The sequence below is a fragment of the Cajanus cajan genome, chromosome 1, assembly GCF_000230855.2.
Source record: "Cajanus cajan strain Asha chromosome 1, NIPB_CcT2T_4, whole genome shotgun sequence".
Classification (NCBI taxonomy): Eukaryota; Viridiplantae; Streptophyta; class Magnoliopsida; order Fabales; family Fabaceae; genus Cajanus; species Cajanus cajan.
The window spans coordinates 74,310,556-74,328,200 of NC_138517.1; the positions used below are offsets into that span (position 1 = coordinate 74,310,556).

Consider the following 17,645-nt stretch of genomic DNA (forward strand, 5'->3'; position numbering starts at 1 on the left):
TCGATTATATGATTAATAACTAATTTTATAAAAAGTCATGTTTTCTAAAATAATTAATTTTACATCGTCCATAATGGATTATATACTTTGAAACTTAATTTTGAATTTTGACAAAAAAAGACTTTCATTATGAATTAATCAATCATGCAAAAAAATTAATCAATTTCTTTGTAAATTAATCAATTACTTTGTTTATAATTTCAATCTGAAATGCATGTTGAGCAATTTAATCGATTAAGGTGAGTAATAATTGATTACAACAATTACATATGCTGATATTTGAAGATAACAGATCTTATGATCTTGTATTGTATATATCTTACTCTATGTATGGTAGCTTAATTATATATTTTTTGTTGATTGTTTGGAAAAAGAAATATATAAATAAGACTCTTGAAATTCAAAATTTTGTTGTTGAAAGGTATTACACAAACTCTTTGTAACATCTAACATGTCTCACATATCAATTACTACATGTTCAAAGAGTCACACGTAAATTTCCAACCAAATTTAATGCAAAATCTTTACATTTCTGCCATTTTACTATTTACTTGGCGTTTTTTTTACTGACATTTTAGTTTTTTTTAATAGTATCTTCTTCTTGTATCATCTTTCTTGTTTTACGTTTAAATTTTACATTTCAACTTGAAATTTTGATTCTTTAAGTTTCAAGTCATTTACATTCTTACAAGTTGTTTTCTTTTCAAAATTTTAAACTACTCTTCAAATTCACTTCCATGCATATTTAGATTTCATGTAATTTATTTTCCTTTACAGTCAATGTAAGTTTGAATGTCAATGCTTTATATATGCACAAGTTTTTAATCATTGTCAAAAGTCAAATTCGATTACATTTTAGTCAAAATATTAAATTAGAATTTTGATTTAATTAATTGTATGTCAATCGATTGAAACTTAAATGTTGGGTTGACAAAAAAAACAACAAACTCATAATAAATGTTAAATTCTAACTCCAAACATACAGTATAATTTAAAATCAAAGAAGGGAAATTAAACTCTAATTTCTTTTAAATTGAAAATCTTAAACTTAACCTGAAATGATTGACTGACACAATGAACAATTGGTGACACTGTCAAAAAAATACAGATAAAAATGAACATTTTCAGAGATCTATAAGAACTTTGAAACGTTGAAGACGAAGAGTCGAAGACACAAGTTATGATTTTAATGCAAAGGAGAAGAAAATGTAGGAGGAGCACAAAAACAGATAGTTCACTTGCTATTCTTTCTTCTTCCTCTTTTCTTCTAACTCTAGAAGTTCTTCCAACACCTTGTCATCCAAATACTCAAACTCAATAACTTCCTGCTGTGTAGCAGAAGAACTTCCAACAACACTAGTAGAAGACGACGATGACGATAAAAAAGGAAGATGAGAATGGTACTCATCGGGAAAATTAAGGATTGCAAGAGCACCCCTCAAACCAATTGCTGCACGATCATAAGCTCTAGCTGCTTCTTCTGCTGTGTCAAATGTTCCTAACCATTGCCTTCCTGTAGGTTTTGTTGGGTCTCTAATCTCTGCACCATACTTACCCCATGGCCTCCTTCTCACACCACGATACCTCACTTCTTCTCCTCCCTTCTCCTTGTCTTGTTCTTCTTTGCGAGCATCCTCCATATTGTTCTTGTGTGTTGATTACAAATAACACAGGTTGACACAAGAAGTAACAACTTGAATTCTTTGATAAAGTTGTTTATTAGTTTTGAATCCTAATCTTAAATATGAAAAAAAAAAAATATGTTGCAAAAGAAATACCTATTTTATGCGTACTTATAATCTTTGACATGCTAATAAAATAACAAATGTTTGCCCATTGCAAATTTGGTCTCTCCTTTTAACACTTTTTGAGTTTTCTTTACACTTTTTTTTAGTAGGGTGAGTTGGCTATGCTTCGCTTACGATCATGTATGTATATATAGGCAGCGTGTGTGAAAATTGTGTCACGTTGGCGCTTTTAGTTTTGTTGGGCCCTATTGACTTGTCTTCTTAGAATCTTAGTCGAGGAAGAGTAGAAATTCGATTCATCGACTCGGGTTTTATTAACTGGAATAAAAATATTTGGACCGGTAGACAGAAAAGAAAAAAAATACTATTTGGACATGATAAAATGAACAAATTCGTCATATGATGTATAAAGTCCGTGACTTAAACATCCATCATTCAAAGCACTTTTTGTATTAGGTTTATGTGGGGTGGCGATAGCATAATGCGCGTATTGCATAGGTTACTAGATATATAACTGCAACCTAATTCAAATTTGCTTATATCAATGGACTTGAATAATTAACGATATGGTTAATTTGACTTTAAGATCAATCATGATGTTTACTAATTGACCATGCATTGCATTATGATTCTTTTTATACTTCTAAATTCATGTATCTTTTTCGGTAAGAAAAGAGGGGCAAAACGCTTTTTGTTTCGAAAATTATCTCAATCGTTTTCATTTGCTTAGTAAATTTCTTTTTTTGTTTTGTGTTGTAGTATTTATTTAAATACTAGTTACCAATAATGACAAAAAAAAAGAAAAAGACTAGTTAGAGCATGGTGTTGATAGATAACTTCATCACTTACATATATAATAACTAGGGGTTTGATTATTAGTCTTAAATTATAAATTTAAGTCCAACTTAACTCTATAAAATATATTTTGAATGTGAGAATTTTCTTCTACTAATACACCATATTTTGTTCACATGTGACATCTCTTACACACACCTTTCACACTAAACTTTCCCATTAAGAATTAAATATTTCAAATATGAACACTACTACAAAAAGATTTTTAATAGCACACATCTTTTTTAAATGTTGATAAATGAAATTAGATATATAACAGGAGATACTAAACAAGTGTTGTTATAAGAAAAATAATAAACAGCGATTAATGTTATGAAGTGCTGTTAAATAGAGACCAATAAATAAGATAACACTTAATTTATTAAGTATTATATATTAATATAATAAATAGCATTAATCTTTTGAAAGTGCTGTCCAAAGTTTTCTACCATCCCCTGTATGGTGTAATATAATGTTTGTTGTTGTCCATCCGTGTAATCCAATATTTTATATCACGGTTAGTGTAAAAACTAAAAGTTTAGCCAAAAATAAGACTTCTACAGAAAGTCATGTCGTTACATAAAAATATAGTTGTCGCTAATCCAATGTTTTTACTTATTATATTTGTGCATGTTATTTTTATATATCATCTAAAATATAAATTTTGTATATTAATATGCTTTTTTTTTTATATACATGAAAATTATTTTCTTATATCATCTTAAATATAAATTTAATATATCTAATATGTATACTATAAAAATAAAAATCTTAAATCATTTTTTTGTCAATTTAGAAACACCTTTAAGACATGACACCAATTTTATTAAAATCTATGTGAGTAAAATATATTATATATCAATTTGTTTTAAAAAATTTAATAGACATTAGCCATGCAACTTAATTAATAATCCACTTATTTCATATATGATTATCTGATCTAATATCCTCATCGGTCTAGTTTTTAAAACATTGGTGATGATGTATGATGGAAAAAGTTGTTGTTGTTGTTGTTGCTATCCATTGACACCGTAATTTTTTATTTATTAAATTAGTTAATACTCTTTTGACACCATATATAGTTAAGTTTTGTTTAAAAAATAAAAAATTAATATCTATATGTTAAACACAAATATTTATCTTATGAGAGAGTATTTTTAGGAGTTTTTCTTCAATGAGAGAATTTATAGAAATTTTTAACTTGTTATTCAATTTGGTTTTATTTAATATAATTATTTATAAATTAAATTAAAATTTTAAAATAAATTATCAAAAATAAAAGCTTTTTTATTACAATAAAAATTATTTATCATAAACCTAAAATATAATTTATATGTTTAAAAATATTTATATATAATAATCTTAAATATAATTTTTATATTTATTCATATATATTATTTATTATAAATTTTAATTATATATAATAAATATGTTTATACATTACACAAACTAAATACTAATAATAAATAAATCATAATAGTAAATAAATATTATTTGAATAAATTAAGTTATCCTTCCTTAAGATCCATTTAACTTAATATTTTTAATATAAACTATACCTCCCTCATTTCAGAAATCTAAATATTGCATATAGTATTTATCCTTTATACATTAAAATAAACAATAAATTATAATTTTGTCCTTAGACATATAAATATTACATTATCACTCTCCTATTATTAATTTAGAGTCTTTAACTAAACATCACTAAAAAAATAATCATTATAAAATTTTTAAATATATTTTTAATTTAATTACTCATAAAATATATATATATATATATATATATATATATATATATATAATTTAATCATTCATAAAAAAATATACTTTTAATAAAAATATATTTTAAAAATATTTTTAGTTCATTGTTTTTCATTTACTTGATTAAATAATTATAAAAAAAAATATGTATATATAAAAAATAAAAAGTTGTCATCCTCACAGAAACTACATCATTCATACAACAGTAACAACTAATTACTTTCAAATCATTACATCATAAAATATATTCTAAAAAGTTGACCCATTTGCATAATTATCTAACAATATCAAAATGATTACATATTACAGTTATTTAACACACACACGCACAATACGCACACGCGCACACACACGCACACAAACACAGACACACACACAGAGATACAGACACACAAACACACAGACACACACAGACACAGAGATACAGACACACACACAATAATGAGACACAAACACACACACAATGAGACACAGACACAAACACATACACACACAGACACACACACACACAATCATATATGTAGTTACAAGTTACAACTAAATGCCTCTAAATGACGAACACTACTAGAATTTCTCTTATTACATGTTATTTTTCCTGCGAATTTTGTATTAATATCTACAACAAACATTATTTCTATGAATTTTTCTGTGAAATTTTATCTTCAAGTAATACCTTCATTAATAATATGCTTTTTCAAAACTCTCAACCCAAACTAACAAATTCTGCCACATGCAAACACAAAACACAATGCATAGGCTCCACACGACTCAAAATAAACTTAAATATCACATGCATCCAACCTATGCATCAAAATCATCAAAATCCTCATTTTTCTCAAAACCCCAAAAATGAGATTTTCTTCAATCCATTTATGAATTCTCAAGATTCATGCACCTATTGAGTTTCTAAACTCACATGCAACCTAAACAACAAACATTCTAGCTTTCCTCACTTGAAAATTGGCTCAAAATAGCCAATAACTGAGAAGAAGTAGAATTCCCTTCCGAAGCTCAACCCGGAACTTCAATCCTCCCAAAGTAAGCTTCCTAATTTGAATTTCAAGGAAAGACAGAAGACATTAGTGATCTAGAGGAGAAAATGAATCATACAGAGAAAATTTGGGAGAGAAAGGAGCTCACAGACCCAGAGTCCTTCTCTCTAAAACTTCTCTCTAAAAACTCATTCTCCTCAACTGCCCTTAACCCCTATTTATAGAAGTTTCGGAGTGGCCAGAACGGATTGTTCCGAATCTGGAACGGCCCGTTCTGTACCCCTTCATCATAGGCAAAAATCACATGCAGACGTTCTGAAATCAAAAAGGCCCGTTCTGAAATCAGAACGGCCCGTTCTAGGACTCCTCCAACCAGAACGGCCTGTTTTGGGGTTTGGAACGGCTCGTTCTCCCTCTATAATAGCCCATTCTCAACCACAATTTATAGGTCAATTTAATAGCTTGGAACTGCCCGTTCCAGATTGGGAACAGCCTGTTCTGGGCTACTAAATCACCTATATTTTTTTTAACTACGTTACAATACCCCCCAACAAACAGGAATTTTCATTCCCGAAAATAGGCCTACCTGAAAAGAGGAATGGATACTATTCCTTGAACTGACTCTCCACCTCCCAGGTAACCTCACCAATAGCTGCATCCCAAACAATCCTCACCAAGCTGATGGACTTGCCACGAAGCTCCTTCAACTTGTGATTAACCATAACTACCAGTCTCTTCTCATAGGTCAAGTTCTCTCTAACTTGCACCTCATCCATCTCTACCACTTGTCTCGGGTCTCTGATGTAGTTCCTCAACTGTGAAACGTGAAACACATGCTTTCCCTCTTCAAATTCTAGAGGTCTCCTCCTCCTATCAGCATAGGACTTTTATCGACTCTAGGTAGCCCTCAAACCTTTCCTGAAGCTATCTCACCATCTCAGTAGTCTAAAGAATTAACTCTGGACAAACCACTACTGACTCACCCTCCTGATACTAATATAATGGAGTCCTACACCTCCTGCCAGCTACCTAGATGATCCAACACACAAGCTCTCAAGAGATCCTCCAATGACTGAACTGTCCTCTCCGACTGACCATTTATTTGTGGATGATAAGCGGAGCTCAACCTCAACCTCGTCCCCAAAGCCTGATGTAGATTCTGCCAACCTGGAAGTAAACCATGGATCTCTGTCAAAAATAATACTAGAAGGCACTCCAAGCAACCGTACTATCTCTCTGATATAGAACTGTGCAAGCCTCTCAAAGGATCATCTCTTGTTGACAGGAAGAAAGTGTGCACACTTTGTCAACCTATCAACAATCACCCAGATAGAGTCACTGTTCCTAGTTTTCCTAGGCAACCCAACCACAAAGTCCATAGTGACACTATCACACTTCCACTCGGGAATCTCCATCAACACTAAGCTCAAAACCATCTGCCTTCTCAGGTACCATACAATCCCAAAATCCTCAACAACTGTAATTGCTTAGTTCCCACCTGTCTCAAGAACTCATTAGTTATGGTGATCATACCACAACTAATGTGATTTTGAACAACCTCCACCTCTAGTCTCAAATCTCTAAACTGATCAATTAGTTCCAACTCCCTAATCATCATAACCGACACGTGAATGAATTTCATACTCAATACATCTGCTACCACACTTGCCTTCCCAAGATGATACATCAACTAGAAATCAAAGTCATTTAGGAATTCCATCCACCTTCTCTGCCTCATATTCAACTCCTTCTGATCAAACAGGTACTTTAAACTCTTGTGATCACTAAATACACTGAATCTCGCACCATACAGATAGTGCCTCCACGACTTCAAGGCAAACATCACAACTGCAAGCTCCAAACCATGAGTAGGATAATTCCTCTCATGAGTCTTAAGTTGCCTCGAAACATACGCTACTACTCTCCCTTCTGCATCAACACACAACCCAACCCTTGGTGAGAAGCATCACAGAACACATCAAAATACTCACCAGTGTCAGGTAACACCAAAATTGGAGAAGTAGTCAATCACCCCTTCAATTCCTGAAAACTTTACTCACAAGCATCCATCCAAACAAAAAGTTGATCATTCCGAGTCAGTTAAGTCAAAGGCATTACTATTCGAGAGAAAACCTTTATGAATCTCTGATAGTAACCCGTTAACCCAACAAAACTCCTAATCTCCGTAACAGTCCTCAGACGCACCCACTGAATCACAACCTCCACTTTGGCTGGATCCACTGCAATCCCCTCTGCCAATATCACATGCCCCAAAAGTCTCACCTCGGACAACCAAAACTCACCCTTGGACAGCTTGGCATACAACTACCTCTCCCTCAGCACCTTTAAAACCAACCTCAGATGCTCACGGTGATCCTCCAAAGATCTAGAATACACCAATATATCATCAATGAAGACCACCACAAACCTGTCCAAGAATGACCTAAAAATCATGTTCATGTAATCCATGAACACTGTTGGAGCATTAGTGACACCAAAACGCATCACTACATACTCATAGTGACCATACCTGGTCCTGAAAGAAGTCTTCGATATGTCACTCTTCTTTACCCTGATTTGATGGTATCTGGTTCTCAAATCAATCATCAAAAACATCGAAGCTCCCCTCAGCTGATCCATCAAATCATCAATCCTCGGAAGTGGATACTTATTCCTTATCGTCAACTTATTCAGTTACCGATAATCAACACACAAACGGGCTCCACCATCCTTCTTTACTAACAGTACTGGGCACCCCAAGGAGAAACATTGGGCCTCACCATCTGTTTTTCCAACAAATCCTCAATCTGTTTCTTTAGCTCTACCAACTTAGTTGGAGTCATCCTATCAAGAGCCATTGATATCGGTCTTGCACCCAGTACCAGATCAATGATAAACACAACATCACGCATAAGTGGCAATCCCGGCACATCATCTGGGAACACCTCAGGAAACTCACTAAAAATCTCAATCCTAGTGATGGCCCTCTCTGTCTCAACACCCAAGGCGACAAACAACATGAAGCACTTAACTCCATCTCTCATCAACTGACAACAACACCTCATCCTCCAACTGAGGAAATACCAACTCTCTTCGAGCACAATCTATAAGGATGTGATGGGCAGATAACCAATCCATCCCTAAGATTATGTCGATATCCACCATGAGCAACACAATCAGGTTCACTCGAAATCTCTTACCAAACACCTCTATCGAGCATCTCACACACATCTCTGATGTCACCAAAGAAATTGAAACTAGAGTACATACATACAAATCAACGTTCCATGCAGACACCGATAACCCAATCTCCCCACACAATCAACAGAAAAAAATGAATGTGTGGCACCAGAATCAAACAGGAACAAAACATCCTCACCTGCTGCTTTCCTCTTCCTCTTCACCAAATCTGATGAAGTGGAAGTCCCTATACTTGATAAAGTAAACACTCTCCCCGCAACCGTAGGCCTGACTAGCCTCGAGCACTCCCAGATGGAGTCGGTGGCATCTGACAATCTCTAGAAAAGTGGCCCGGCCTACCACATATGAAAAAAAAATATTCCCCGAATGGGAACAATCTCTAACCATGTGGCTTCTCCACATCTGTAACACTGCACCGACTGTGCTCCACCCTGAGGAGTAGCAGGACGAGGTCCCCTACTAACAGCTTCTCTCTGAGACTGAACAGGTCTGTCATAGGGTCCCCTCTGCTGACCTCCCCTCCTAGATCTAGATGATCCCTCCTGAACTCTAGCAGTCTTGTCGCTGCTACTACCACCCTCCAATCTCTCAACAATTTTTGTCTTCTCAACCAAGGCAGCAAACTCCTCTATGGACATAGAGACTATGACCCTCTTTAGCTCATGCCTCAACCCCTCTACAAACTTTCTACATCTCCAAGCCTTAGATACGGCCTGAGAGTAGAAACGAGTCAATTGCTCAAATCTCATAGCATACTCTGAAACAGACAAGCTCCCCTGATGTAATCTCATGAACTCAGCATCCTTAGCGTATCTAACGCTATCTGGGAAATACTTCTACAAAAAGACTCCCTGAAGCAATCCCAATCAACAAGTACACTCTTGCTCTCTAACATCTGTTTGGTGCCTCTCCACCAGTACTCAGTCTCACCCACCAGTATACATACTGCATAGGCCAACTTCCTTTCCTTAGAAGATCTTCTCCATCTCACACAACCACTAATCTTTCACATCAGGATCTAAATCCCCCTTGAATTGAGGAGGCTAACATCTCCTGAACTCTGCTAAATCTCTCCCATCCTGAGAGACTATCGGTCTAGCTGCCTCAACTGCAACCCTACCCGCTCCATCTGAGCAAAGTGAGCACTTTGCTGCCGCATCACCATGGCCATCATCTCCATAGCCCTAGCGATCTAATCAAACTGAGGCCTCACCATACTAAAAGAATTCAAACATTCTTTTACTAACACTTCACCACTACAACTCACCAAAATTAACACATATCAGAGATATGACACAACAAAAACCTAGAAGGATCACTCCCCACAGAGTATCCCAAAAGACTTGACCGGCTCTGATACCATAAAAGTGTAACGACCCGCCATGGTCTCTACACTTAGTGGAATCGCACTACTGCTAATGAAACTAAGAGAAATATTAAGCTGGATAACTCATACATACATGTATAAATAAAAATGAAAATAACTAAGTTTCTGGTTATAAAATAGAACTCCATATATGTACAGTCATCCCAAAAATAATATTCCCTAATGCTGGTCAATCACAGACAAAACCGTTACTCAAAATGGTAACTCTAACACGAGGATCAAAACTCTCTGTCTCGCAGCGGACACCTCAACTCCAAGCTAGCCCTGACATGCTCCCATACCAAGTATGATCATCGCAGTTCCACCACATGGAAACAGAAGGGTAAGCTAGAGTTCAAAACCAATCATACAAGTACAGAATAAAATCTATACTACACATCATTCAACTATCAATCATGTTCATAGAGTCACACCATACACTCTATCCAACACTACTCATGCATAAAATACAATCCACCAATCATGAAGTCAAACACCACACTTCATCATATTAATAATCATGCAATAAATGCATCTCATGACAGATATCAATGCATATCAATCATCTAATGCGTTGTCACGCATACACCTAGGAGATCTTCATAACAATGGAGCTGTATAAGTGACATTCCATCCTGATGGAATCATGCTTTGGAGTGCAAGAGGTGACATACTCAAAGATCCAAGAGGAGTGGGCTAGACATGGAAGATTGGGCCAGTCTAGGCCCAATGGGCCCTATGGGCTTCGAAGGCCCAAACCAAGTTTCAACATGGGCCTATCTTGTTATTAACATCCTTATTATATTTTTGTTAACCTAGTTTGAATATATTTTGGTCTTGTATTTTGGACCATATAGAGTAGCATTTTAGGTTATAGGCTAGTTGGGCCTAGTTTTGGGCTTCATGGGCCTTTGGGCTTTTGGTACCCAATATTGGGCTCATTTTCATTCTTGTAATTTTTCCTTTCCATTGTATTTGTTTGACCATTGTATTTAGGTCATTAGATTAGGAATATACAAGAATTACTTAAATAGGTAAATTAGTTTAAACTAGGTTTAATTTGGAAGTCATTTAAGTTACATTTGAGTCACATGTTTAGCACCATGGGTGGCTGAACATGTGCCACTCAAATTAACCCTAAATAACTCTCAAATCAAACCTAAATGCATCTAGGCACCTAAATTTTTGGACTAGCACATGGGAGCCAAAATTTGAATTCAAATTTCAAGTTTGAATTCAAATTTTGGGCGCCACATGTAGCCTTGGATTTAGGCGCCCAAAGTTGCACACTTGGAACCCTACTTAAGTGATTCTTCCACTCTTTGTATTCACTTTTGAGAATAATGAAATTTGAGAGCTTATTCAGCCAAATTTCGTTCAAGAGTCACCATGAGAGAAAACTTCACCTTAGGAACCCTTGTGACACCCTCTACCCCATTATTAATATACAACAAATGTAACAATAAAATATTTCTTTTCTTCTTTTTGGGTAAATAAAATCTTTCATAGTTGACAAATATTTCAAATATCACAAGGTAGAAGATTACATTCGTAACTCATAAATCATAACTCCAGTGTAGAAATTATAAAAGAAAAGAAGTTAAGATTTTCAATACAATTTAGTGAAAAACAAGAAATCATATATATACAAATAATAATAAAGGAAATATAAATTAACTCCAGTAAAGGTGGCAGTGCCTCCTAGTTAGGGATTAATTTATACTCCCAAATCATATAATAATAAATATAACAAAGATGTACATTTTGGTCTTTTCTCAAGAACGTTCAAAATTACATAAGAAGAGAAAATTAAAGCTTTTAAAACAATAACATCCCTAAAAAAAAACAAGCCTAGCTATGCCCGATGTCACATCCTATCAAAGCATGCCCCACTAAAGCCTTAAGCCTCATCACCAACATCCCCATGATGTTGATCATCTGCAACACAATTTAAAACATATACAAAAACAACAAGGGAGTGAGAAACATCTCACTCAGTTTCAGGTGCAGAAATAACTGCTAGATAGCACACACACACACACAACATATATAAGTCACATGTAAACAATACACATAAATAGTTAATATCACATATATATACTCATTTATCATGCTTATGATGTCATGGACTCAACTCATAAATGCATGCATGTGGTGCCATACGGAAGATTCACAATTCATCATTGGTGACCCTAAGGTACACCTGGTTACATCACTGGTGACCCTAAGGTACACCTTGTTAGCATGTTACATCGTGGGTGACCCTAAGGTACACCTTGTTAGTCGTGGGTGACCATAAGGTACACCTTGTTAGCATGTTACATCGTGGGTGACCATAAGGTACACCTTGTTAGTCGTGGGTATGCGGCCTCAGCGGCACACCTGGAGTAATATATGCATATGATGCATGTCATACATTTATAATCTCATTAACTCAACATTTAACTTATTACATAATTTCATTTAGTACATCATGTCATTATTTGTCATAGTATCATAATCATAGTTTGTCTCAATAGTCCATTCTTAGGTCTCATGTCATTTGTCCATATTTCACATGGTCATGTCATCAATACTCCTCATAAGGTCCGCATAGGTATTCACAGAGAGCATTCTTTTTCATATTAAAACTCATTTATTATTAACATTAATTTCATATTCATTTATTACTTCAACAAAGAACAAAGTAGAATAAATAGAAAATCGGACAGAACAACGGCACCTTCAACAAAAACAAAGTAGAGTAAATAGAAAATCAAACAGAGCAACGGCAAGGGATTGAGATTACATAATCATTTATTATTTCCAACAAGGAATAAAGTAGAGCAAACAGAAAATAAGACAGCACAACGGCAAGGGATTGGGGGCCAATCCGACAAACAAACTATCCAACAATTATCCCCACACCCCCGAGCGAGGTTTCTCACTCCCCCCCTTACCTGGATAAGCAAGAGCTGGAACTTGGGCAGGGCCTCCTCCTCTAGATTCTCTCTTTCTTCCCTCTCTTTCTTTCTTTCTTTCTTTCTTTCTTTCTCTCTCTCTCTCTCTCTCTCTCTCCTCTTTCTCTCTCTCCTCTTTCTCTCTCTAAGATTTCACCTTCTCACTCAGTATATAATTTTTCACCCCTCAGCCTCCTATTTATAGGCAAACTGGTGTACCCGGAACGGCTCGTACTGATTTCGGAACGGCCTGTTCCGGATCCTTCAAACATGGGCAAATTTCTCAACTGGAACGGCCCGTTCCAAAATCGGAACGCCCGTTCCCTAAAAGCAGAACGGCCCGTTCTGAAACCAGAACGGCCCGTTCTCAATCTCAGCAAAACGGCCCGTACTTCTTCTAGAACGGCCCGTTCTCCATACCAGAACGGCTCGTTCCAGGCCCGTTCTGGGTCTTTAGAAACAAGCATATTCTTTCTTTTGGAACGGCCCGTTCTGCATTTGGAACGGCCCGTTCCGACACCCAGAAATACCCTTATTCCTTTATTAAAATTACGAAAATGCCATCAATAATTACGAAAATGCCATCTTTTAAAAAAACTGGGTGTTACAACCCTTCTAGGATTTCCTCCTCTTTGAAGTGAGCTTTCCCTTGCACCTTAAGCTTGGATGCTTCCATCCAAGGCTTAAGCCTTCTTCCTATCCGAGAATCTCCTCAATCTAGTGTTCATCACGTTGGTTTCTATTTCCTTGAAGAAGATCTGTGCATAAGGAGAGCTAAGGAGAAGAACATTCATCACTCCTCCTTACCTTCTCCATCACATCCTATCGAAACCACCCCAATCGTTTTCACGCCCAATTCGCCCGCTCGGTCATAGCTAAACAGGATATAATCCTCACTCGGGTTTACTCGGATGATGTCACTTACACAATTGAAAGTCCAGATCCACCGTCAGGTATAGCACAACTGGGTACGGGCTTACCACGACCTTGGCATGGATAACCAAGTCAATTGTGGAGTTCGCCCACCGACTATCCGCAAGGATCCACGCACCTTCCCGAGTACTTGGTTAAGGGAATAACCCTCGACCTCATACCCCGCTCCAACACTAGCTAAGGACTTAGAGGAGACTCACCCAACCTAGTGGCCTATCTGAGCACCACTCTCCCAAATCCAGTGGCCTCCCTGAGGACCACTCTCATATATCAGTGGCCTATCCAAGCACCACTCTCAAGAGACTCTATGTGAGCTCTTCCAGTTTGAAAATATTTTTCCTCTCCTCAAGTCCTAGGCTAGACTCATGCCATAAGGCATCACATGCAATTATGCATCATACATCATACATGGTCTACCACCATTATGATCAATAAACATACCCATATGAACATATACACATGTCATATCATATTCAAACATTCATACGTATCATCACAAAGCATACATATGAATCACACCGCACTATACATCATATATCATACATACATGATCTAAAATTTCAACTTTAAACAAGCATAAGCATCAATTTAAATCAATTATTTATAAACATATTCACGCTCGGCGCAGCCTGAGCTCGCCTAGCCTAATCCTAATCTAAGAGTCCTAAAACTCTTCCACACCCGGCCCGTTCAACTCACGCTCGGTGTCCTTGAGATAGAGACTCCTAAGAGTTTCCACGCCTGACGCAACCAAATCACGCCTGGTCCAACATCCAACCCTAGAGCCCTAAGCTCTTCCACGCCTAGCGCGCTCAACCTGTGCCTGGCCTAAATCCCAGTTAGAGAGTTCAAAACTCTCAACCCAAACTAACAAATTCCGCCACATGCAAACACAAAACACAATGCATAGGCTCCATACAACTCAAAATAAACTTAAATATCACACGCATCCAACCTATGCATCGAAATCATCAAAATCCTCTCTTTTTCTCAAAACCCCAAAAATGAGATTTTCTTCAATCCATTTATGGATTCTCAACATTCATGCACCTATTGAGTTTCTAAACTCACATGCAACCTAAACAACAAACATTCTAGCTTCCCTCACCTGAAGATTGACTCAAAATAGCCAATAACTGAGAAGAAGTAGAATTGCCTTCCGAAGCTCAACCCGGAACTTCAATCCTTCCAAAGTAAGCTTCCTAATTTGAATTTCAAGGAAAGACAGAAGACATTAGTGATCTGGAGGAGAAAAGGAATCATACAGAGAAAAGGAATCATACAGAGAAAATTTGGGAGAGAAAGGAGCTCACAGACCCAGAATCCTTCTCTCTAAAACTACTCCCTAAAAACTCATTCTCCTCAGCTGCCCCTAACCCCTATTTATAGAAGTTCCGGAGTGGCCAGAACGAACTGTTCCGATTCCGGAACAGGTCGTTCTGCATCCCTTTATCATGGGCAAAAATCACATGCAGAACGGCCCGTTCTGAAATCAGAACGGCCCGTTTTGGGACTCATCCAGAACGGTCCGTGCTCCATCCAGAACGACTCGTACTCCAACCAGAACGACCCATTCTCCAACCAGAACGGTTGGAACGGCCCGTTCTCCCTCCAGAACAGCCCGTTCTCAACCACAATTTACAGGTCAATTTAATAGCTTGGAACAGCTCGTTCCAGATTGGGAGCGACCCGTTCTGGACTACTAAATCACCTATATTTTTTTTAACTACGTTACAATACTACAAGAATATTTTTTACGAAAAAAATCAAAGAAATTATTACAAGTTCTATCAATAATTCTTCAACTTTCAAATGCTCACAATGAATTCATTCGAAGCATTTATTTCCACACCTCTAACATGTGATACATAATCTTTTAAACTCTAGGATTGTAGATTATAAGTCTAACACTCAACCATACAAATCAACTTGTAAGGTAAGTGTTGCCCCAACTTATATACTTTTTAATTGTTTTATTTTCAATTGATGTGAGACTTAGAGTTTTTTTTTTTTAAATATTAAACTAATTTTTAATTTTTCTTGCAGATTAAAATTGGCCGAAAAATCTGCAGGAAAAGTTACCTTTGAAATTTTTCTACCATTTAGTAAATATTACTTGCGAAATTATTTTTGCAAGAAAATCTGTAAGAAATAAAATAAAATTCTTACAATATTTTCTGCAATTTTTTACCATGGAAAAAAGTTTCTATGATCATTAAAATTGTAGCAAAATTTGCAAAATTTTCTTGTAGATTATTTTTCATAAAAAAATTTATAAGAAATATCTGTAAATTATTTTTTGCAAATAAATTCGTAAATTTTTTTTGTGAAATTATTATTGCAAGAAAGTTCATAAAAAATTTATGCACATATTTTTTTTGTAAGAAAATTTGCAAGAAAATGACCATTTTGTAGTAGTGGAAATATCTTCTGAAAGTTGATACCCTTGCATAACTATTCTACAATATCAAAATGACTACATATTGCATTTATTTTTTTTTAAAATATTATATATATATATATAAAGAGGATTCAAATGACACCGGTATAACTTTTACTAAGTGTTACACCACTCAATAACTTTATATTAAATGTGAATTTTGAAAATCCAACCGTTAGATTGAAAGTTCATATCTCTTAGATCATATATATCAAATTTTATATTAATCTAAAATGATTTGATACTTCATTCTCATAAAACAAAATTGACGTAATATATACATTTCAAAATATACTAAAATATGAACACTTTGATTACATTCAAGTTGTTGTTCAATTTTAACAAAATTTGACTTATATGATCTAAGAGATATGAACTTTCAATCTAACGGTTGAATTTTCAAAATTCATATTTAATATAAAGTTATTAAGCGATGTAACACTTAGTAAAAGTTATACCAGTGTCGTTTGAACCCTCATTATAACAAATTTTTTTTTATCATTGTAATTACTAATCACTGTATGAATATTATTTCAACTCTCACTGTTAGACAGATTCAGATGGTCAAAATATTTTTATACAACTTAAAGAAATTCTTTAAATTTAAATATTCTATACAAATTACTTTGCACATTGGAACAAAATATTAAAATTTTAAAAAGAGGTTTAATTATTTTTTAATTTTTATTATTTCATAAATTTTACTTTTTTCTTATAATTAATTTTTTTATTTTAATTTCTATACATATCATTTTTTTCTTTTGGTCCCTATAATCTTATATACTTTTCCATTTAATCTCTATAATTGCATAAATATTTCTTTTTAATCTTTATAAAAATATATGATAGAAATTCATATAAAAAATTATATGTATAGAAACTAAAATAAAATATTTTAACTATATAGACCAAAATATAAAATCTATGAAGCTATAGAGCTAAAATGATAAATAAACCTTAAAATTTGTAACAAATATTTTGCCCCTAATAAGGTTTTGCCCCTGTTGACATATATTTTCAATTTCGTCAAAGGATTGAGTAACATTCGTATTTTTCAGGAGAGAAGAGTGTTATTTACTCATATTATTTTAATATTAAAAATTTATTTAAAATAGAAACATAATAAATTAACTTTTATATTAAATATTATTTTAAGCTTAATTTCATTAGTTTTCAAGTATTGTAATTTTGAAATTTTAGGGTTTTAGTAATTGTATGATTTTTTATTTAAATTTTAATTGAGCAATTTTAATCTCTCAATTATTGTATTTTTAAAATTTTAGTTCATCTCATTAAAATTATAATAATTTTAAAATCAACTTCTATATATTAAACATGAACTTCAAAACTTCTATATTCCACGGAAGTATTTTTATTAGTTTTTCTTCAATGAGAAGGTTTTTTTAAAAAAAATTAACTTCTTATCTC

At 34.6% G+C, this 17,645-nt stretch overlaps 2 protein-coding genes across 2 annotated transcripts; both read right to left on the bottom strand.

The window, feature by feature from the left end:
- Positions 1-758: 758 nt before the first annotated feature.
- Positions 759-2,732, bottom strand: LOC109803174 (ethylene-responsive transcription factor ERF098). Its single transcript, XM_083059181.1, has one exon. The coding sequence runs from the start codon at positions 1,638-1,640 to the stop codon at positions 1,242-1,244; it is 399 nt and encodes a 132-aa protein (XP_082915307.1). The 5' UTR covers positions 1,641-2,732; the 3' UTR covers positions 759-1,241.
- A 4,706-nt stretch (positions 2,733-7,438) lies between these two features.
- Positions 7,439-9,719, bottom strand: LOC145955540 (uncharacterized). Its single transcript, XM_083070419.1, has 7 exons — positions 9,660-9,719; positions 8,956-9,375; positions 8,718-8,856; positions 8,135-8,327; positions 7,767-7,910; positions 7,708-7,724; positions 7,439-7,590 (listed from the first exon to the last, which is right to left on the bottom strand). Exons 1-7 carry the CDS (start codon positions 9,717-9,719, stop codon positions 7,439-7,441), a joined length of 1,125 nt encoding a protein of 374 aa, XP_082926545.1.
- Positions 9,720-17,645: the final 7,926 nt, after the last annotated feature.